Source organism: Helianthus annuus, chromosome 16, assembly GCF_002127325.2.
Source record: "Helianthus annuus cultivar XRQ/B chromosome 16, HanXRQr2.0-SUNRISE, whole genome shotgun sequence".
Classification (NCBI taxonomy): domain Eukaryota; kingdom Viridiplantae; phylum Streptophyta; class Magnoliopsida; order Asterales; family Asteraceae; genus Helianthus; species Helianthus annuus.
The window spans coordinates 145,337,982-145,361,390 of NC_035448.2; the positions used below are offsets into that span (position 1 = coordinate 145,337,982).

Sequence of the window (23,409 nt, forward strand, 5' to 3'; positions counted from 1 at the left end):
CCCTATCATAGACGTTTGCCTCTTCAACATACTTGTACTCATATTCAGGTTGTTGGTTGACATCAAAAGCATTCAACTCTTCTTCAAAATCAAATTTGAAGTCAGGATCAGCAATACGTGTCATCTCTATAATATCATTCATGGTGTAAATATGTCTGAATTCTCCTTCTTCAACTTCAGGCTCTAGACGCAGAATTAACTTTTCAACCTTATAAACGTGGCGCACCATGGAGGCATTCTTCGGAACTATCCTTAGTTTAGATTAAGTTTTATGTTTTCTAGTTTAATTTTAACTTTCAGGAATAAAACACACTCGGGATGATGAAGGATAATAAGGGAAACTTGCACCAGCGCCCCATGCACGAAAACAGAACCATCCGACAAATTTTCTTCGTTACAGCAAGTTCAGCACGGGCCGTGTCCACCCGACATGGCCCCGTGCTGCACAATCTGCAGAAGATGCCTAATTCAAGTAACTGGACACGGGCCGTGTTCATTGAACACGCCCCCATGTCCAGGCTTCTGTTTCTTTTTACAAACTTTTGTTACTGGCACTTGAACACGGGGCCGTGCCCGGACACCACGGGGCCGTGTCTAGAGTGTGGGGGGATGCTAAAACTGTGAATCTTGCAAGTCCTAATTAACAAGCTTTACACAAAAATCTATTGGAACCGCTAATCACCCAAAATTTTTTTTTTTCAAAAATTTTCATTTTTTTTACTTGTCTAAGTTTAAGTTGGGAATTTCAAAAGTCTAAAAAGGTTATATTTTTATAAATTTACAACCGATAGCGTCATGATAAAAAGAACCAACATAAGAAAATTATGAAACGGCATGACAAACTTAGTTAAAATTTGATTATATATACTTGATCACATAAAAACCCATTCCCACAAAAGTGAGTTTTGAGCCTTTATTGAGCATACAAATACATATCTTTAAACTAAATGCTCATTTTTCATTTCTTGTGTGAATAGCCGCTTGGTTCTTACAACTCTAGAACTTGCCACGACAATACATTCCCGGTCGTTACCAACTTAAACCCGAGTAAGTAAATGATGGAGGCATTAGGACTAACCCTTTTTATTTCTACACCATTATTTTTCTTTTTTTTACCACCTACCCAAAATCCCCCTAGTTAACCCCTTTGAGCCTAAACCTTTTCATTTCTTAACCTACTTCAAACACCCTTTTTACACACCTAAACCCTTTTCCTTTTAAACCATTTATTTTAGTAACAAAACTCGGTTTCTCTTATGACTTTGAAAAAAAATGATGAGAATGAAGCCAAAGAAATAAACAAACAAGTTTATCAAAAATAACTTTGTTTGAAATGCTTCATCAAAAAAAAAAGTTTTGAAAAATATCAAGTCTTACGAAAACCGACGCTTTTTAGGCTTTTCGCCCCTTTACAAACCACTAACCCAACCACCCACCTTTGGCCCAAGCCTAACCCTTCACCCAAAAAGTCCTCTTCATATCTACAAAGGTCTATAGTTAAAAAGGAGGAGGATTGATTACTTGGCAAGCATATGGTAGGAGTAAGTTCCATGCCGCTCTCGAGTGATTCACTAAAAATACACCTTCGGCCGAGTGTTGAGTGATCCCCCGTGAGGTATGTGAACTCGTATATAAATAGAATTTTAAAAAGGCATGTTATGCCCTAATAAGTAATTTATCTTATGAAACGTTTTTAATAAATCATGACGAATAGGATTGTAAATAAATAAAAATAAAACTCAATAATGAATCTTGGAAATCCCGACACTCTGTGACAAGCCCAAAAAATCTTCTCTTCTACCCATTCCATTTGGGAGTGTAAAGCCACATTATAAAGAGTTTTGCTTGAGGACAAGCAAAGATTCAAGTGTGGGGGTATTTGATGTACACAAAATGCAACATATAAATTACAGCAATTGTGGCATAAAACTAACCATTTTTTAGTACTAATGTTGGAAAAAGTGTGTTTTTGTCTTCCTTTTGTATTTTCAGGATTAAATGAGCTTAAATAAACAAAAGAAGCAAAAAGGTAGCTAAATCTAACACAAATACAAGAAAAGGAACAAACGTGGCATGCCCGACCCCCCGACAGCATTTTCCCATGCAAAACAAAAGAACAGAAGGCTGAACACGCCCCGTGCTCACTGAGCACGGGGGCGTGCCCAAGTGTCAGCAGAAAAGACAAAGTTGTAGAAGCTTCCATCGCTCACCACGGGGCCGTGCTTAGAGGACACGGGGTTGTGGTCAACTATAAGATTCGCGAAATCCAGGAAAATCTGATAGTACAGATATGCTTCTGCACACGGGGTCGTGCTCAGCGGACACGGGGGCGTGGTCAACTAATGCAGACAAACTGCAATTAATGAAGAAAGAGAGGAGGATGGACACGGGGCCGTGCCCGAGCTTCTGTTCAGCCTATAAATAGGAGTGCTTGGTTCACTTGCAACTCATCCCTTGGCACACCACCCCTCTCACACTTCACCCGCCACCCACCACCATCACAACACCATCATCCACCACCATCATCCATTGTCCATCATAGAGTGTGTGAGTCGTCTCGGGATCCAAGATTGATCGTAAGAGTTCTTGACAATCAAAGGCCATGTTTGCCTAAGTCTCTTACATCACTTGGTGAAGACAAGTGTTTAGTACAATACTTTTTATTTTTAATCTTTTCGCACTTTTTATTTGGTTATGTATTAATGACTTTAATAACTAGTTTCTTATGTTGAAGGTGATTCTTCCTTATCATTTGTCCGTGGTGTCTTTGCATTATTTTACTGTCTATATAAAATAAAAGATTTTCACCATTCATATCTCCACGGTCTATATGTAGATATGTTGGCTACCTGGTCGGGGGTTAAGGGAACGGTTTGGTAAGAGTCTTGCCATTGTTCAGTGTATAGATCATGCAAAGGACCTTGGTCAAATTTAGTAGGACCTCCTTCAATACCCACCGGTATTGGATGGAGGGGGTCCAAACTCTTTGATCCCCTCATAAGTTAAACTACTATTAAAACTTTAACCCGGCTACTTAGGACTGTATCCCTGCTGACTCAGACTACTTAGCCGAGGGTAACGTCACCTTCAAAAGAGGGGCCTACCACATTATGCATTAATAACTTAATTAATTATCTTTCAATAATCCGACCCTTTAGGATTGTATCCTTGCTGACTCAAACTACTGGGTTGAGGGTAACGTCGCCTTCAAAAGAGGGGCCTACTACAATAACTAAGATAATCTCTTAAAATGTGCAAAAGTGCGGAAATAATCAAAGGTTACACTACACACGAGTCGGATCCAAGTGATTCATCTTGTATATCTGTTTTTACTTTTATTTTATTTTCAGCATTTTAGTTAGTTTTATTTTTCTAGTTTAAAACCTTTTTTTTCTAACTTTTGATTTGATTAGACGTTGAGGATAAACCGATACTAAAAGCTCTTGTGTCCTTGGACGACCTCGGTATCTTACCAACACTATACTACGTCCACGATGGGTGCACTTGCCCATATGTGTGTTTAGTGTTAGTAAATATCGTGTTTTATAAATTTAAAACTTGGCTAAAAAGTGTAAAACGGGCTTAAAATATACACCTAATATATATAGCACTTCACACGCATCAAGTTTTTGGCGCCGTTGCCGGGAACACAAGGATTTTAAGAAAGTTAGGAATCAACGGCCTAATCGTTTTTTCTAAATTTTTCTTTTATTTTTAGGATTTTCGTAATTTTCCAGCTTCTGCAGAGCTCAGCACGGGTCGTGCCTGGTCGGACACTGGCCGTGTTCAGCATTGTCACTGGCAGTTTTTATTTTCCGAGTTACAGAGAGCTGAGCACCGGGCCGTGTCGGTGCAACACGGGGCCGTGTCTAACTCACCAGTAACAGGGGTCCGGGAATGTAGGATCGTTATACGACCTGACGAGTCGATCAGAAGAGTACTTAGACAGAATCAGAGGTGGAATTCATTGATTCGGTCTTCGTATAGCTTGATTTCACTATTTAACGTCTCTTTTATTGATCTACTGACAAATTACAAGCTCTGGAGACAAACTGGCAGGGCTTCGCCTTTACATACACACTGACTCCTAGAATCGCTCAAATGACATACCTATATATAGGAGTCATGGGTTCGCTTATATGGACATGTCCATATAAGCGAACCTCATATGATCAAATAAGCGAACCTTCAAGCTTATGATCATATGAGCGAACCTACATATATGACACATAAGCGGACCTATCAAATACATATGTTCTCGATTTCCGTTCACTATACAATCAGCCCTAACCTAAGACTCGAACGAAGATGTAGTCGACAGACAACTGCACCAACAGACTCCCCCTTGAATGTTGACGGAATCTTCAGTGAGAGTCTTCAAACATTGACAGCTCTTCACTCTTAATCGGTCTTCTTCAGGAACTCTTCCTGGAATCTTCTTCAGGAACTCTTTCTGGAATCTTGTACCCAGATCTTTCTCAGGGTCTAACTTTCATCAGACTCCCCCTATCATAGAGCTGGGATCGCCATCTGGAATTCGTTATCACCATTGAAATCAAATCCTGGCTTTATCAGTTTAAGCTCATCTCCGGTTCTGCTGTAACTCCTGGCTTTCCGTAGCAACAGGATCAGAAACCTGCATAACTCAACCACTCTATCACAAATCAATCAAGTTGTGATTCAACTTAATGAATCAATTAAACATTTGAAAATTTTCACACTTAAAACTTTTCAACATTTGAAACATTCCAAATTCTGAATCAATTTAATGAATTATCTTAAACATTTCAAACCAATTTAACCAAACCTCTGATCATCATGTTTAGCCTTTGAGATTTTGAATTTCAGCTCTCCAACATCAGTTGTCAAAAATCTTTTTGAATTTTACAAATATGAAACACAAATGCAATAACAACAATTAAAATGCAGAAATGAAATATATACAAACATATTTTTGTGAGTTCGTGCAAGAGGATCATATCAGCTGTTGACAAAACACTAGCACCGTTAAGCTGCTATTTCATTTTAAGCTTTTAAACAGTTCGCGTTGATTGTCGATATATTGATCCACTTAAATTCTCACAAAACTTTCAACCTGTTCGGGATACTGAATTAGTGTTTTAGAACTTAAACATCTACATGTGTCCCACCTCAGTATATACTCCCGTATCCAGACCCCAGTATTCAGTCTTACAGGTGAGTATACCACAGCTGATATCTGTTAAAGGGGTAGGTGCGAGGGCCGTGAGAGCTCAGGTCGATACTTCCGTATACGCAGAGAGATGACGGCTTCGACTTTTGGTGAGTCCCCTTTAGAGGATCTTTTAATACAACAGCAAAGATTATCAATTTTATTGTTTAATTAGATTGCTGAGGGCGAGCTTATGGTTCAAAGCTTTTTGCAGAAAGTATTATTCGGGAACTAGGTCAGTATTTCCATACAGCAAAAGTCCCGGAATAAAACCCCAGATATCACTGAGTATAAAGACCTAGTATCTCAGAATACGGGACCCTTCAAACAGGATTTCAGGGGTTACCTATATATCCTGGAGGTGTTCCCCACGTAGACGCAAGTGAAATTTATGTTTATATCCCAAACTGATCTACTAATTCTGTGAAAACCTACCGGCACATCTTTAGCGAGACTGCTTAATTGCATTTATACATTACAAATCTTTAGCGTACTGTGCCAGTCTAGCTGATGTACTATCATTTCCTCTTATTCGCACCAAAAACTCATTTTTAATTTTTCAATGTTTTTGACATTTTCAAATTTTCTAATTTTTTTTTAAAATTTTACTCCCCCTAAAATCAAAATATGTTTCAATTTTGATTTTCTGGGAAAATTTGAAACAAACTATACAAAGCTTGACAACATGATATCGAATTGCTTCGATTCGCCATCCACTTGACGTAAACAATCAGAACTCCCCCTCTCAACAAACTATTTTCCCATTATGATCTCAAAACACTCAAGTTTATTTTAATCAGAATGGTTTTTTCTGGAAAAATTAGTTTCTTTACCAAACATTTGTAGGTTCGGGGTTACTTCATCACATTGTTCTTTTCAAACATTTGAAAGATTTATCATTTCCAGATTTACCATAAACCATATGTAGAAAATCAAGTACAATTTAATGTCCCTGCTTTACTACATTTAAAGCGAAAAATCACCAAAGTGAAATTTCTCAAGAAATGTGCCGATTCATGTTCCACTTTTACCAACCTGGGAACTCCGGCAAGTCAGGTTTTTCTATTTGAATAGATTCACCCAAGCCTGACGGTCCTTGGGTGATTTCGAATTCTTGTTCAACAATGGTGGAAAATTTGCATCATCCATTGTTAAACCTGAATTCTCCTTTTTTACCTCAACCACTGACTCCTCTGGCTTTGACGAACCAGAATCATTGCCTGAGTGTGGCTTGTCTGACTTAGATGAGCCAGATTCATCGCCGACACCTTTCATCTTCTTCTTTTCCTCTTTTATCCTCATATTTGTATCTGATGAACTCATCTTGCTTGACTTTGCAGCCGAGGAAGTTGATTCATCAGAACTCTTATTCTTTCCAACGGATGAACCCGAGGACAAAATCTTCTCCAAATACTCTCTAGCCTTCTTTCTCTTCTTCCTCAGTCTGTCTTTTTGCCCCTGTGAAAGTTTAACTTTCTTTTCTTGACTTGTCTGATCTTGAACTTTAGGTTTCAGAACCTTCTGTTCATGAGGCTTGACTTTGACTGGAATTGTTGCCAATTTCTGAGATTTAGCCCTCAATCTGTCATTCGATCTTCTTGGGCACTCTCTGGCAATGTGACCTCTAATTTGACAGTTAAAGCATCTTCTCGTCTCAAAATTCCTTCTCTGGCAGTTAACAGCAATGTGTCCTTGATAACCGCATCGGTAACACACTCTGTTATCGTACCATGTACCACCTTCACACCAAACGCTCAGATCATAGCATTGTCTGGCTTGGTGATATTCTTTCCTCATGTTTGCTGGATTTGGCTTTTGAGCACTGTGGTCCGACCTGCACCACTTATTACCAACATTTTTTGAGTTTTCATTTTTTATTTTTTGTAATTTTTCATTACGATTAGATGATCGATCTGATGAATTTTTATTATCTTTTTGTTTTTGTTCCACTTTCTTCTTCAAAGGTTTTTGCTTAGAGCATTCTCCCTCTTCACTCGATTGTAGAACAGTTTTCTGAAATTTTTCTTTCAATTTCAAAAACAATTTTTGTTTTTCTAATTTTTCATTTACATCATCAGATTTCTCATCGCAATCTTCAACTTTGACATTGTCAAAGTTTGTGACATTGTCACTTATTGGAACTGAATTGATTGGTTTTGGACAGGGAAAATTCACACTGTCTGATGCAGTCACAAAACCTATCAATTTCTTTTCAAGTTCATCTATCTTGTTTCTTGCATTCTCAGCTTCATGTTCAAGCTGAGATATTCTTTCAAGATGAGACTTGATTGATTTTTCATTCACATTCTTCAAGTTTTCAAGAACAGACTTTTCACTTTCCAAATCTTTTATCTGTTTCTGAAATTTCGTTTCATTTGCTTTCAAGTTTTTGTTCTCAAGCTTTATCCAGAAATCTTCATTTTCTGAGGATTTCTTGTTGCTTTCAAACTCTTTTTCTTTTTCTTTCAAAAACTTGTTTTCAGATTTCAAACTGTTCAAACCATCCAACAGTTTGTCATTTTCAGCTTTTATTTTCTCACAATTTTCTTGCAACATAAGAATCTGTTTAAAATCAGCTTGCTTCTCGTCTTCCAACTTCTTAACTTTCAATGTCAAACTTTCCGCATCCTTCAAGAGTTTGTCATTATCAGTCTTGAAGCTGTCACATTTGAAGCACACTAATGCAGAACTTGACGTTTCATAATTCACAGATTCTTCAACCTTTGGCACTTGTTCTTTCTCTATCTTATATGTACCTGCACCAAAGATTGTAACAAAATCAATAGGATTTTCATTATCATCAATATAACAACCTCTTTTCATATCATATATCAAATTTCTTTTTGCTGCCCAACAAACATTGATTCTTTTGTTTATTTCTTTTATCACATCTAAACTCAAATCTTCCAAATTCATTTTTATCTTATCCAATATTTCTCTCTTCTTTTGATAATTCTCATAATCATGATTTTTAAGTTTTCTAACGAATTTATTCAGGGATATTTGTGAAAAGTTATAATTTTCTCTCAAATTTTTCAAGCAATCATCCCATTCAGCTGATAGTCCATTAGCAAACTTTGATATCTTATCAGCTTCTGTTATTACTATTTGATTTTCCTTCAAATAATCAATCAAACGATCAAAACGTTTCTCCAAATCATCCAATTTTTCATCTTTCTTGCTCAAAAAACATTCGAAACGTTTACTCCAAACCTCTTTGGGTAATTTCTGATAAGAACTACTAAGATATCCTCGATACTAATCATTCAACCTTTTAAGATCATTGTTTTCCTGCTCATCAAACCTCATTGTCATTTTATAGATAATCCCGACAAATCTTTGTTGTTCACAAAAGCGAAACGAATAATGTCTAGATGAGCGAAACTGATCACAATGAGCGGAACTAGTCTGTTCACAAGAGCGGACCAGTGTTGTTCAACCAAGCGAACCACCTAATGTTCTTATGAGCGGACCAGTATTGTACACAAGAGCGAACCAGATGATGTTCACTGAAACGGACCACTCAAGCGAACCTGACTGTGTCACAACAAGCGAACCACCACTAAGTCACAAAAAGCGAACCAGACTTTGTCACTTCAAGCGAACCTCAAAAGCGAAACAGACTTATAAGCGAACCAGCTAATAAGGACCTTTGGAGCGGACCAATGATGAAATTTGGAGCGAACCAGATTTTTGAAGCGGACCTATGACAATTTGGAGTGAACCTAATGCACTTTGGAGCGAACCTAATGCACTTTGGAGCGAACCTGTGATGTCACAAGAGCGATCTAAGTTCGAAGATAATTTCACTCATTTTTAGTCCGTATTTCAGTCCAAAACTTTCATGGGTTTATCAATGTCCAATATCACACAGTATGTGAAATTTTGATCCAATTTTATCCAGTAAAACTCCCTGAACTGATGAAAGAAGGGGTAGAAATCAGAATTTTTGAATGAAAACGAGCTAAACGGTAAGAATTCTTCCTCCTATGCTCTGATACCACATATAGGATCGTTATACGACCTGACGAGTCGATCAGAAGAGTACTTAGACAGAATCAGAGGCGAAATTCATTGATTCGGTCTTCGTATAGCTTGATTTCACTATTTAACGTCTCTTTTATTGATCTACTGACAAATTACAAGCTCTGGAGACAAACTGGCAGGGCTTCGCCTTTACACACACACTGACTCCTAGAATCGCTCAAATGACATACCTATATATAGGAGTCATGGGTTCGCTTATATGGACATGTCCATATAAGCGAACCTCATATGATCAAATAAGCGAACCTTCAAGCTTATGATCATATGAGCGAGCCTACATATATGACACATAAGCGGACCTATCAAATACATATGTTCTCGATTTCCGTTCACTATACAATCAGCCCTAACCTAAGACTCGAACGAAGATGTAGTCGACAGACAACTGCACCAACAGGGAAACAATCACTGTACCTCCGACCACGGGCCGTGTTCTCCTGAGCACGGGGCCGTGGTGAATCTTCTGACCGACATTCTTTTCTATTTATATTTCAGTACTTGGAACTCAGGCGCCACATTCGCATTCTCCACATAGTGTATGAGCTCCAGTTCCAGTAGAGACATAAAAGAACCCCTAAACGAACCCGAACGCTTCTACGCAAACGACTCAAAGTTAAAAATCAAGAGAAAGTTTCGGGGGACCTAATTTCAATGGCGGACCAACGTACTCTCATGGATTACCTACGTCCCACCGTAGGTAATCTAGGCGCCGCTATCAATGCGCCGAATGTCGAAGCCAACAACTTCGAACTTCGGCCACATTTGATACAAATGCTTCAAAACTCCGCAACCTTCCATGGGCTTGCGGACGAGGATCCCCATCTATATATTACTAATTTCTTAGAAATATGTGATACCTTTCGGATGAATGGAGCATCTAACGACGCCATCCGTTTTCGAATGTTTCCATTTTCACTAAAAGACCGAGCTAAGGCTTGGCTCAACGCCCTCCCAGTTGGCTCGGTAAACACCTGGGATGAACTGGCCCAAAAGTTTCTATATAAGTATTTCCCTCCTGCTAAAACAGCTAAATTAATGACTGAAATTAATATATATTCACAAGAGGATGGGGAATCCTTATATGAAACTTGGGAAAGGTTCAAGGAGCTACTAAGAAAGTGTCCTCATCACAATCTTGCGGTATGGCAACAAGTATCCACGTTCTACAACGGGTTGTTACCACACACAAGACATACACTTAACTCTAGCTCCGGGGGACTTTTAGGTAATCGCCGCCCAAATGAAATATATAATCAAATTGAGGAAATTGCTCAAACCAATTTTCAGTGGCACACCCCCCGAGGAAATAAATCTATTGCCCTGGGCGCCCATAAGGTTGATGAAAGCACCTCTTTACAAGCCCAGATCGAGGCCCTTTCTTCAAAAATCAAAAAATTAGAAATGACAAAAACCGCCTCGGTTATGGCTTATGAAGGGTGTGGTGGACCACACGAAAAGTGGAGTTGTATGAAAGAGTTAGATGATCAAACAGAGTCGGTAAACTACATTGATAATAGACGTAGGTCGTCAGGTCCTCCAACGGGTACCTACAACCAAGGATGGCGTAATCACCCTAACCTTGGCTGGAGAGATCCCGGTAATAGAAGCAACCAACAAAAATTAAACCAACGAACAAACTTTCAACAACCAAGAAACGAGTCACAAAATTTCTCTCAACAACAAGGTGGAAGAGAAAGGCTTGAAGATACTGTATCTCGCCTCATCTCCGATACCGAAAAGAAAAACTCGGATCGATTTCAACAATTGGTATCGAATTTTAGAAATCAACAAGCTAGTATACAAAACATTGAAAAACAAATAAATCAATTAGCTCAAAATTTCTCCGATAGACCACAAGGCGCGTTACCAAGTAATACCGAAACCAACCCAAAAGCACAAGTCCATCTCATAACATTGAGAAACCGTACCATGGGTTCCGAAGAAGCTCCACCACCACCAACTGAGAGAAGCACAACCCCGCCCCAACAAGAGAAGGCTTCTCCACCAATTCAAGAGCCTACTAAGGCTCCTCCGATTCCATACCACGGTCGATTAATTCGTCAAAAGACCGATGAGCAGTTCGCAAAGTTCAAAGATCTATTAAAACAATTGCATGTTAATGTTCCATTTATCGAAGTCCTAACTCAAATGCCTAAACACTCAAAATTTATGAGTGACTTCCTCACTCATAAAAGGAAAATTGAATCATTGCAATTAGTTAACTTAGGCGAAGAATGCTCCGCCTTACTACTCAACAAACTCCCGCAAAAGAAGATTGATCTTGGAAGCTTCACATTTCCTTGCTCAATTGGGGAATCCCCCATTCGCAATGCACTAACCGATCTTAGGGCTAGCATAAACCTCATGCCAGCTTCAATGTTCAAACGACTCGGCCTACGAAAAACGAGCCCTACAAAGATGAGCGTACAACTTGCCGACCGATCCATCAAATATCCACAAGGTGTCGCTGAAAATCTATTGGTCAAAGTTGAAAATTTCGTATTTCCGGCCGACTTTGTCATACTAGACATGGAAGAAGACGCTGAAGTCCCTCTCATCCTAGGGAGGCCATTTCTAGCCACAACACAAGCAGTGGTAGACATGAATGACGGAACACTAACAGTGAAGTTTGGGGAAGAGGAAGTAAAGTTTGGGGTTGGAAAAAGAGTAGAAGACGAAGATCCGGTCCACTACACGAAGGTCATCGACTCAAGCTTGGATGATGCTCTCCGACAGTGCATGGGATGCAAAACCTCCCGCTTGGGTAACATATGACCAGGTTTTGGGTCTAGCCAAGGACCCTTATAAACGTGGCGCACCACGGAGGCATTCCGCGGAACTATCCTTAGTTTAGATTAAGTTTTATGTTTTCTAGTTTAATTTTAATTTTCAGGAATAAAACACACTCGGGATGGTGAAGGATAATAATGGAAACTTGCACCAGCGCCCCATGCACGAAAACAGAACCATCCGACAAATTTTCTTTGTTACAGCAAGTTCAGCACGGGCCATGTCCACCCGACACGGCCCCGTGCTGCACAATCTGCAGAAGATGCCCAGTTCAGGTAACTGGACACGGGTCGTGTTCATTGAACATGCCCCCGTGTCCAGGCTTCTGTTTCTTTTTACAAACTTTTGTTACTAGCACTTGAACACGGGGCCGTGCCCGGACACCACGGGGTCGTGTCCAGAGTACCAGTAACATGAAATTTTGCTTTTTCACACCTTTTTACACATTCAATCAACCTAAAAACTTATTTTTGAGACACATTGAGGACTATGTGTAATTTAAGTGTGGGGGGGATGCTAAAACTGTGAATCTTGCAAGTCCTAATTAACAAGCCTTACACAAAACTCTATTGGAACCGCTAATCACCCCAATTTTTTTTTCAAAAATTTTCATTTTTTTTACTTGTCTAAGTTTAAGTTGGGAATTTCAAAAGTTTAAAAAGGTTATATTTTTACAAATTTACAACCGATAACGTCATGATAAAAAGAACCAACATAAGAAAATTATGAAACGGCATGACAAACTTAGTTAAAATTTGATTATATATACTTGATCACATAAAAACCCATTCCCACAGAAGTGAGTTTTAAGCCTTTATTGAGCATACAAATACATATCTTTAAACTAAATGCTCATTTTTCGTTTCTTGTGTGAATAGCCGCTTGGTTCTTACAACTCTAGAACTTGCCACGACAATACATTCCCGGTCCTTACCAACATAAACCCAAGTAAGTAATGATGGAGGCATTAGGACTAACCATTTTTTTTCAACGCCATTATTTTTCTTTTTTTACCACCTGCCCAAAATCCCTCTAGTTAACCCCTTTGAGCTTAAACCTTTTCATTTTTTAACCCACTTCAAACACCCTTTTTACCCACCTAAACTCTTTTCCTTTTAAACCCTTTATTTTAGTAACAAAGCTCGGTTTCTCTTATGACTTTGAAAAAAAATAATGATGAGAATGAAGCCAAAGAAATAAACAAACAAGTTTATCAAAAATAACTTTGTTTGAAATGCTTCATCAAAAAAAAAGTTTTGAAAATATCAAGTCTTACAAAAACCGACACTTTTTACGCTTTTCACCCCTTTACTAACCACTAACCCAACCACCCACCTTTAGCCCAAGCCTAACCCTTCACCTAAAAAGTCCTCTTGATATCTACAAAGGTCTATAGTTAAAAAAGAGGAGGATTGATTACTTGGCAAGCATATGGTAGGAGTAAGTTCCATGCCGCTCTCGAGTGATTCACTAAAAATACACCTTCGGCCGAGTGTTGAGTGATCCCCCGTAAGGTATGTGAACTCGTATATAAATAGAATTTTAAAAAGGCATGTTATGCCCTAATAAGTAATTTATCTTATGAAACGTTTTTAATAAATCATGACGAATAAGATTGTAAATAAATAAAAATAAAACTCAATAATGAATCTTGGAAATCCCGACACTCTGTGACAAGCCCAAAAAACCTTCTCATCTACCCATTCCATTTGGGAGTGTAAAGCCACATTATAAAGAGTTTTGCTTGAGGACAAGCAAAGATTCAAGTGTGGGGGTATTTGATATACACAAAATGCAACATATAAATTACATCAATTGTGGCATAAAACTAACCATTTTTAAGTACTAATGTTGGAAAAAGTGTGTTTTTGTCTTCCTTTTGTATTTTCATGATTAAATGAGCTCAAATAAACAAAAGGAGCAAAAAGGCAGCTAAATCTAACACAAATACAAGAAAAGGAACAAACGTGGCATCAGCATCTTCCCAAGCAAAACAAAAGAACAGAAGGCTGAACACGCCCCGTGCTCACTGAGCACGGGGGCCTGCCCAAGTGTCAGCAGAAAAAACAAAGTTGTAGAAGCTTCCATCGCCCACCACGGGGTCGTGCTCAGAGGACACGGGGCCGTGGTCAACTATAAGATTCGCGAAATCCAGGCAAATCTTGATAGTACAGATATGCTTCTGCACACGGGTCGTGCTCAACGGACACGGGGGCATGGTCAACTAATGCAGACAAACTGCAATTAATGAAGAAAGAGAGGAGGATGGACACGGGGCCGTGCCCGAGCTTCTGTTCAGCCTATAAATAGGAGTGCTTGGTTCACTTGCAACTCATCCTTTGGCACACCACCTCTCTCACACTTCACCCACCACCATCACAACACCATCATCCACCACCATCATCCATTGTCCATCATAGAGTGTGAGTCGTCTCGGGATCCAAGATTGATCGTAAGAGTTCTTGACAATCAAAGGCCATGTTTGCCTAAGTCTCTTACATCACTTGGTGAAGACAAGTGTTTAGTGAATACTTTTTATTTTTAATCTTTTCGCACTTTTTATTTGGTTATGTATTAATGACTTTAATAACTAGTTTCTTATGTTGAAGGTGATTCTTCCTTATCGTTTGTCCGAGGTATCTTGGCATTATTTTACTGTCTATATAAAATAAAAGATTTTCACCATTCATATCTCCACGGTCTATATGGAGATATGTTGGCTACCTGGTCGAGGGTTAAGGAAACGGTTTGGTAAGAGTCTTGCCATTGTTTAGTGTATAGATCCTGCATAGGACCTGGGTCAAATTTAGTAGGACCTCCTTCAATACCCACCGGTATTGGATGGCGGGGGTCCAAACTCTTTGATCCCCTCATAAGTTAAACTATTATTAAAACTTTAACCCGGCTACTTAGGACTGTATCCCTGCTGACTCAGACTACTTAGCCGAGGGTAACGTCACCTTCAAAAGAGGGGCCTACCACATTATGCATTAATAACTTAATTAATTATCTTTCAATAATCCGACCCTTTAGGATTGTATCCTTGCTGACTCAAACTACTGGGTTGAGGGTAACGTCGCCTTCAAAAGAGGAGCCTACTACAATAACTAAGATAATCTCTTAAAATGTGCAAAAGTGCGGAAATAATCAAAGGTTACACTACACACGAGTCGGATCCAAGTGATTCATCTTGTCTATCTGTTTTTACTTTTATTTTATTTTCAGCATTTTAGTTAGTTTTATTTTTCTAGTTTAAAACCTTTTTTTCTAACTTTTGATTTGATTAGACGTTGAAGATAAACCGGTACTAAAAGCTCTTGTGTCCTTGGACGACCTCGGTATCTTACCAACACTATACTACGTCCACGATGGGTGCACTTGCCCATATGTGTGTTTAGTGTTAGTAAATATCGTGTTTTATAAATTTAAAACTTGGCTAAAAAGTGTAAAACGGGCTTAAAATATACACCTAATATATATAGCACTTCACACGCATCACCCATCTATAGGTATAGCAAGAAGAAAATTTTGTGTATGTGGTGCTCGTAGACACTCAAAACGGCTTTTTGTCTAACAGTCAAGTCAAATTGTACTTCGATGTTGTGGACAGTTTTACTAAAAAGAGCACTCGCCAATGCATGTTAGGCTTTAAGGGGGTGTCTTTGTTAGTGATACCGCTGAAGTGAAAGCTTGGAATCGTATTACGAAGACAAGGCAAAGCATAAACATAATCAGAATCCATACCACATATGTCACTGTCTCTTAAGATGTGGTACTGTAGCACCCAAGATTGGGTCCTCGAGGCCACTAAAACATAGGATAAAACATCTACAGCCGAATACAGCTCTAAACCCCCAAAGCTAATAGGTAATCTAACAAAGCAAAACAAAATTAACTAAAATGTTTACCATCATAGAATTGTTGGCGTGCATTTTAAAGTAAATTGTTATGTGGTTGTTTACTAAGAGTGAGACAAATAGTTAAAGAAGGAATCATCTAGTCCTCATAATCTTTCAATTCTTGGATTGGAGGCTAGTATCACTTGAATTCAACTAGTGTTTTTAAATGACACGTGTTGCGCGAAACACATTGGTGTTTTCGACCATGGGGTATAGTAAAGCGGGGGTTTAGGGCATGGGTTGACACATGGATTTCGAGCCCCCCGCTGGTAAGTGACGTGTTGGGTCAGTTGGCAAGGCGTGGCTAGCCCGCGTGGGTTGGCCAGTTTTATAAAAATTAAAAAAAAAACTAAAATTAAAAATACACACAGAATTTAAAAAAAGCCTAAAATTATTATTATTAAAAGTTCCTAAAAGTTACAAAATTCTATAAAAAAAGGATTACAAAATTAAAAAAAAGCCTAAAGCGTTAGGTAGATTTCGAACAGTGTGAGCTTGTCAAACGGCTTCCGCTCCTTGCCCCAGAACTGGATCTTGGCCACCGCCACCCGGTCTTCGTGACTTATATCACCGCACGGGACGCTATCGTAGTAGACTTTAAAACGGTCGAGCTTCGGTCGTAGCTCGCGCCACTTGTGTTGGTACGCGTTTAAATTGTGCCGGTCTTTCCCCACGTTGTGCTGGTAGCTAGCGAAAGCTTCCGGCCAGTAACGGGTCTCACCGTGTTGGCGGCCCTTCATCGCGTTGTGTCGGTATCAAGTGTGGGTAGCGGGTTCGGGTAGGTGGAGTGAAGGTTTGGGGTAGCGATGTGGACAGGCGGTGGGGTTGGGCGGTTTTATAGTGACTTGGGTGAACCGTTTGGCTTGGCCAAACGGTTATTTTTTAAATTTAAACCTAGCCGCTATGGCCTTGCCAACCCAGCCAATGAGAGCCGGCCACGGATGAAACTCCCGCCCAAGAGGCCACACCGAAACCAAGCCCACCCGGGGTGGTGACTTGGGCATTTGTACCCAACCCACGCCCAACCCTCGCCCAACCCTCGCCCCATAAAGCCAAACGGTTATTTTTTAAAATTTAAACCTAGCCGCTATGGCCTAGCCAACCCAGCCAATGAGAGCCGACCACAGAAGAAACTCCCGCCCAAGAGGCCACACCGAAACCCAAGTCCACCCGGGGTGGTGACTTGGGTATTTAACCCTCGCCCCATACCCCATAGTCTAATAAATGAATATAAAGTATTATTAAAGAATTATGTAATCACTGTTCATTCACTTTTAATTTTATCATATATATATATATAGATTCTTGCTCGGTGTGGATACTTGTTAAAAAAAAACATCTTGGTTGTTTGTTCCATCATCACCATCTAATATAAGAACATAGTTCCAAGGTTGTTTACCTTGAAAGTTGAAACACTATATGTACGTTTTTGTTTGATTTCTTAAACTACATGTAACTAGGGTCATTTATCAGGATTTAAAAGAGTTTTCCTGGTGGTCAAAAGGCATGTCCTCTTTAGTGCAGATGCCGGTTCATTATTTGCTTGGGCTATTTACGAGGGACATATGGGTGAAGAGGCGAATTGGGGCTTTAATCCCGGGTTCGAAGTTGACGGGGGGCGAGGATTTACGGATTCCATCCGGTTCTCACGCATCAGGGGACAAGGTCTCATGACGGTCGAGGAGTCGACCTTGGACATAGCCCCAAGCAGGTTGGGTTTACACGTGAGATTCTTTGTCGTTTGAAAAAAATGAGTTTCAAGCCGTACATTTTAGTTTTTGTTGAAATTAAACGTTTGAAACCTATTCACGCCTAACACTCACTTGTTACCAAAATCACAACGATGGGCTTTATATCACACAAACCTTTTGGTCTCTTTCCACTGCACTTCTTGAAAAATATTAAACATGTTTAAAGTATTACTAGTTTCTTTTGACGTCGTGCGTTGTGGCGAAACCGAGCAAATGGTAATGTAAAGCAGACGTGTTTTAAAAATTAAGCATGTTGTTTAGAAAGCCAAACCATTAGAGTAGTTTAGTTTATCATCGTACCGTTATGACACCAAATAAGTACTTTATTTTGAGTACAACTTAATTTTTAACAAAACTTATAACGGAATGTCAGCGAAAAAAATTAAGCACAACTACGTAGTTAAGTTTTTAGAAAAAAAGTTATAAGCGTAAATTATTAAAAAAGTATCAAATTAATCGATAAATTAATATATGTTCTAAAAAAAAAGAAAAAAGGATTATAAAAAATGGTAAATGAAATATATGATTTAAAAAAGGAAAAAAAATAAAAATAGGCTATTAAAAGTAAATATAATAATAAACTATTATATTAAATAAAAATAATAAAAACGTATATATTATTATAAAAATAGAGTTACTATTCATCGTCCTTCATAATAAATATATATATATATATATATATATATATATATAGGAAGTATAATGTACAAAAGGGGTAATCGTACTTCACGTACGCTAATATGCTGACCGTCAGATCTGTTTGATCATCTCGCAATTAAGGTTTAATCATTAAGGGCAGATTAGTATTTTTCATTCTTGTCACAGGGGTAATTCAGACATTTACTAAAAACAAGGAAATTACGCGAGTTCGTTATCTCCAGCATCCCGGTAATTACGATCAGTATCAGTTTCAATTAATTTCCATTTTCAAATTATAAAATTAGCGGTTATTGGTGGGCGAGTAGGGTTTCATCAGTTTTTTCTTTGTAATGGATCCACAGAGTAGTAATGCTCGAAACATAGATGATGTCGAATTTGAAGATGCTGAGGTCGATACCGGACATGATGATGCAGAGCAATATCGGAATCCGACATCAGACAACAACGTTACCTTAGACGATCAGACTAGTAAGTTGTAAAGTAAATGGCTTTATTAAATGTGTTGTGTTTTATCTCCATCATTTTCACAATTATTAGTTTTCTTAAATGTAGTTTTAATCACGAGTGTTTGTTTGAATTCAAGAGAAGTTTAATTTACTGGTTGTTTTTTGTTTATGCGGTATTAGATTCTGAAGCGTTATTATATTACATGCGTTATTTATAGTGATGCGTAATTTTTTTTTTGTTTCAATTTTCGTGATTTTATTTTATTTCTCTGTATGTTTATAATATTTTCTTGTTGTCATTTTTTAAATGTAGATGAAAGATTGTATATCCCAGAGGTAGCTTCATCATGTGTTCCTGTTATTGGAATGGAGTTCTCTTCCATAGAACAAGCATATGTTTTTTATCAGACATATGCCAAGAAGGCAGGGTTCTCCGCTCGAAAAGGAGGTGAACATCATGTTGGTGGTATTATCAAGTCTAAATATTTTGTGTGTTCAAAAGAGGGGCATAAACCACAGGTATTTGATGAGAATTATTCGAAGTTGTCTAAGCCATATAAACGTAGGAACAGACCGACTATTCGAACCGGCTGTAAAGCACAAATTAAACTTTGTTCGACGGATGGGGTGTTGTTTAAGGTTGATAAGTTTGTTCAATCGCATAATCATTCATTCGTGTGCCCCAAAGATATGCACTTATTACCAGCTTATAGACATCTGTCTGAGACACAAGAAGAGATGATATGGGAGCTTGGTACATTGAATCTTGGGCCAGTGAAAGCCTTTAATATAATGAGAAAAAGATACGGAGGGTTTGAAAATGTAGGCGCAACTAAAGACGATTGCAAGAATTTTAGAGCTAGGATACATAGCTACATCGGACAGTATGATGCAGATATGGTTATCAATAGGTTGACCGATAAAAAGCAGTTTATGGTTGATTATTCATTCTTTCATTCGGTCGATGAAAACAAACGATTAACCGGCCTGTTTTGGGCCGATGGCTTGTGCAAACGTAACTATGCTGAGTTTGGAGATGTCATATCGTTTGATGCTACATTTAAAACCAACAAGTTAGTCATCACTTCAAGCTTATTACTGTTATTTTTTTTATAATCATCTTGTTTTTTTATTCATTTTTTGAATTCACATTTTGAAGGTATAAAATGGTTTTTTTACCTTTTACTGGTATTGATAATCATTGTCGAAATGTGACACTTGGAGCCGGGTTGTTAGCATCCGAAAGCATTGAATCATACAAGTGGCTTTTACAGTCATTTTTGAACTCATTTGGTAAGCAGCCGAATGTGGTTGTCACTGATCAGGATCCCGCGATGAAACAAGCCATCGAAGCAGTGTTCGATAAGAGTAGGCACAGATTATGTATGTGGCACATAATGAAGAAACTTGCTGATAAGGTTAGGTTCAAATAGAGTCTGCGTGATTATGTTTAGAACTGGCGTAATAGTTGTATTGGCTTCATATCTTTATTTGACCAGACTAAAAATATTCATCATGCGTTATTATATTCATCATGCGTTATTATGTTCATTATTCATTTTTTTCATTACCCTTGTTCAATAAGTTCCAATTCTTTGGTTTAATAGGTCGGACATCAGCTGTGCAATAACGAAGACTTTAAGAGACGTATGTGTGACATTGTATGGACAGATTCGATTACGCCAGAAACGTTTGAGAGAGACTGGAAGCTGATAATGATTGATTTCGGTCTAACCGAGAATAAGTGGATTGATGATATGTTTGGCATGAGATCTTCGTGGATCCCAGCGTTCTATCGTCATGAGCCTATGTCTGGGCTTATGCGGACCACTTCTAGATCAGAGAGCGAAAACCATTTTTCTGTCAAGTGGCGAATTCTCAACTTACCCTTGTTGAGTTCTTTAACCATTTTGATGGTTCAATGGACATTCAAAGATTCAACCATCGGAAGAATGACCATATATCTAGAAATACAGTCCCAGATAACTTTTCTGAATCTACTCTAGAGGATGATGCCATGAAAATTTACACCAGGTCAATTTTTGCTGATCAACAGGCAGAGTTACAAGGAACACTGTCCGAGTGCCTTCCTATAGAGACTAAAATTGAGGAACCTTTTTTGAAGATAAGTATGAAGGATTGGAAAGCTCACGGCGACGGTTTATTAGAGGTAATAATATATACACCAGCTAATATGCGTTTATTGCCAAACCATGTTGACTTTTTATTTTATTTTTATTATTTTTTTGTGTAGGTATGTTTCAAGAAGGGGGAGGATGTAATTGCATTATGCACTTGTCGCAGGTTTGAACAATATGGATTGTTGTGCAAGCATATATATTTCGTGTTCAAGATGTTCAAAGTGAAGGAAATTCCCAACAAGTATGTAATGAGAAGATGGACTAAAGATGTGGTACCGAATGATCTTAATAATACATTTGATATTACTGTTGACGGTGATGATGCGCATAAAAAGGCCAAAGAGGTTGCGTATGAGATTATGCAGACTGGGGAGTATCTTATTGGTAACCTGATCAAAGATTTCGATCATCTACTTATAGTCAGGGATCGGATGAGAGAGATGAAAGAAATGGTTGATGAACTTCGCATAACCAAGCCCATCGACCCTAAGTTTGATAGATATTCAAGGTTAATTGGTTACGAGAAACCAAACACTGACGATCCACCTACAGTCCGTGTGCCAACTGGTATTAGAAACAAAGGACGCGGTTCACATAAGCGCATTAAATAAAAAAAGAGAAAATTATTAGTCTAAAAGGCAAGAGAGGTCGGACATGCAGTCACTGCAATATCAAAGGTCATGACATTCGAACTTGCAAGGTGTTAAAGGGTGAAGGTACTGCTGCTGATAAGGTTGCCAATAAGGAGGGGAGGAAAAGAAGAGCAATTCAGTTAGAGAAGGATCCTAATTTAGTTGATGAAGAGGACGAGGAGGTTGAAACTGGTGACGAAGAGGAGTTTGAGGAGTCCGACGAAGCAGAAGATAGTGATTTTGAATGCGAAGACGAGTAGTGTTTGAACAACATAAACATTCCATATTTAATGATTTTGTTATGACTGAACTTTATGTAATCTATGACATTCACATGTTTTTTTTACATCATATGCGTGATTAAATATCTCAATTGATTTTTTTTACCCCTTTTTTGTGATTAATCATAACCATACACAGGACTATTTGAAATGGAGACTTCAAGTGACCAAACACTGATTCTCATCTCCATAACTAGCGTAATAAAATAAAAACTCATGCGTGATAATAATTAACATGCACTTTTTTCATATCAATATTGCTAAAGCAACATTCAAAAAAGTATGAGACATCAAGTGACATAACACTGATTCTCATCATCATAACTAGCTATGGGTGGATGATTTACCAAAATATACCCCCACATATAAGTTCAATACACATAAAACCGGACTTAAAACTACCATTGTTCAAAATACCAACAACACATTAGGTCATCCCGAAAATCAACAAAATAGTGTATTAATCAGCCATACCACCTACTTCGGTGACATTATCTTCCCAACCTCCTTCTCGGACGTCTCCATCTTCTCTTCAACGGTCTCCACTGCATCTTTCAGATATGAGTATACCAGGTTATCTGCAGATGCTTGATCCTTCATCAGTTGTATTCCTTTCTCCCTCAACAAAGACTTTGGTTCTTCCAGCAGCATTCCCCACACTTCCTGGTTTTTTTTTGTTGTTCTAATAGCCTTCCCTGCACATCCAGAATACTGTTACAAGAGTTAACATTAGAAGCAAGTTCCGTTAACCTGCGGGTATTCAAGAGCTCCTTGATTGCTTCGTTCGCGGGATCTGTCGACATTGTTGTTTTTGAAGAGAGTTTGATATATATTTTTTTTGAGTATATGCCTAATGGGGGTTGAGTGAATCATATATGTGTGTTACTGCGTAATTAATTTTGGTAGTTGAGAGATATTTTGGTAAGTTAAATTTAATATTTTACATCATTACAAGTCATATCGACTTAACAGTAGTCTATCTAGTTATAGGGTTTCATTATTTGGAGTGATAAGTATTTTATATATCAAGTTGTATACTGATAATGTTTGCCTAATTATCACTTCATGCGGGATAAAACTTGGGCATGCGTTATTTTTTTTAATTCCTGCGGTATAAATTGGACATGCGTGATTTCCTAACTTCAAGCGTTTTTTTTAATATAAAAGGAATCTAACTTGTATCTTGCGTGATTTTACATAAAAGCAATCTAATTTGTATCATGCGTGATTTTTTGTTACATAACATATGTACTTGTAATGGGCCAAGAAAACTACAAAAAAAAAAAAAAAACAGCTGTCATGGTCAATAATTTGATATTTGTCCTCTTGCTCTGCAATTCCCTTTTATATATCGTTGGAAAACCGTTCAATTTTTATTCGTTCAATTTTTATTTTAAAATATGGCAGATTCTTGTAATTCATCGAGTGGTTCGTCTTCGTCATCTGGTATGCGTGCTTATCTAAAAAAGAGAATCGAGGATCAAATAGCTGAAGACAAGTCTTGTAAAGACTTGCTCGAAACTAACATTCATAGGGTTAGAGAGAACATGAAAAGGAGAGAAGAGATACTG

At 38.2% G+C, this 23,409-nt stretch overlaps 1 protein-coding gene, 1 long non-coding RNA gene and 1 other non-coding gene across 3 annotated transcripts; 2 read left to right on the plus strand and 1 right to left on the minus strand.

Moving 5' to 3' along the window:
- Positions 1-10,267: 10,267 nt before the first annotated feature.
- Positions 10,268-10,374, minus strand: LOC118488673. Its single transcript, XR_004885217.1, has one exon. It is a non-coding gene; the product is annotated as a small nucleolar RNA R71 (small nucleolar RNA).
- An 8,060-nt stretch (positions 10,375-18,434) lies between these two features.
- LOC118488133 lies at positions 18,435-19,366 on the plus strand. The gene is made up of 3 exons (XR_004883902.1): positions 18,435-18,566; positions 18,680-18,806; positions 19,098-19,366. It is a non-coding gene; the product is annotated as an uncharacterized LOC118488133 (long non-coding RNA).
- Positions 19,367-20,648: 1,282 nt separating this feature from the next.
- LOC110919695 lies at positions 20,649-21,817 on the plus strand. The gene is made up of 3 exons (XM_022163957.2): positions 20,649-20,954; positions 21,039-21,476; positions 21,626-21,817. Exons 1-3 carry the CDS (start codon positions 20,706-20,708, stop codon positions 21,815-21,817), a joined length of 879 nt encoding a protein of 292 aa, XP_022019649.2. The 5' UTR covers positions 20,649-20,705.
- Positions 21,818-23,409: the final 1,592 nt, after the last annotated feature.

Bases quoted from the DNA above. Each gene is read 5' to 3' on its own strand.
- LOC110919695 (XM_022163957.2), top strand. From the start codon at position 20,706: ATGGACATTCAAAGATTCAACCATCGGAAGAATGACCATATATCTAGA. The intron at 20,955-21,038 runs GTAATAATATAT...TTTTTTGTGTAG, and splicing joins ACGGCGACGGTTTATTAGAG to GTATGTTTCAAGAAGGGGGA. The intron at 21,477-21,625 runs GTCCGTGTGCCA...CGAACTTGCAAG, and splicing joins ACACTGACGATCCACCTACA to GTGTTAAAGGGTGAAGGTAC.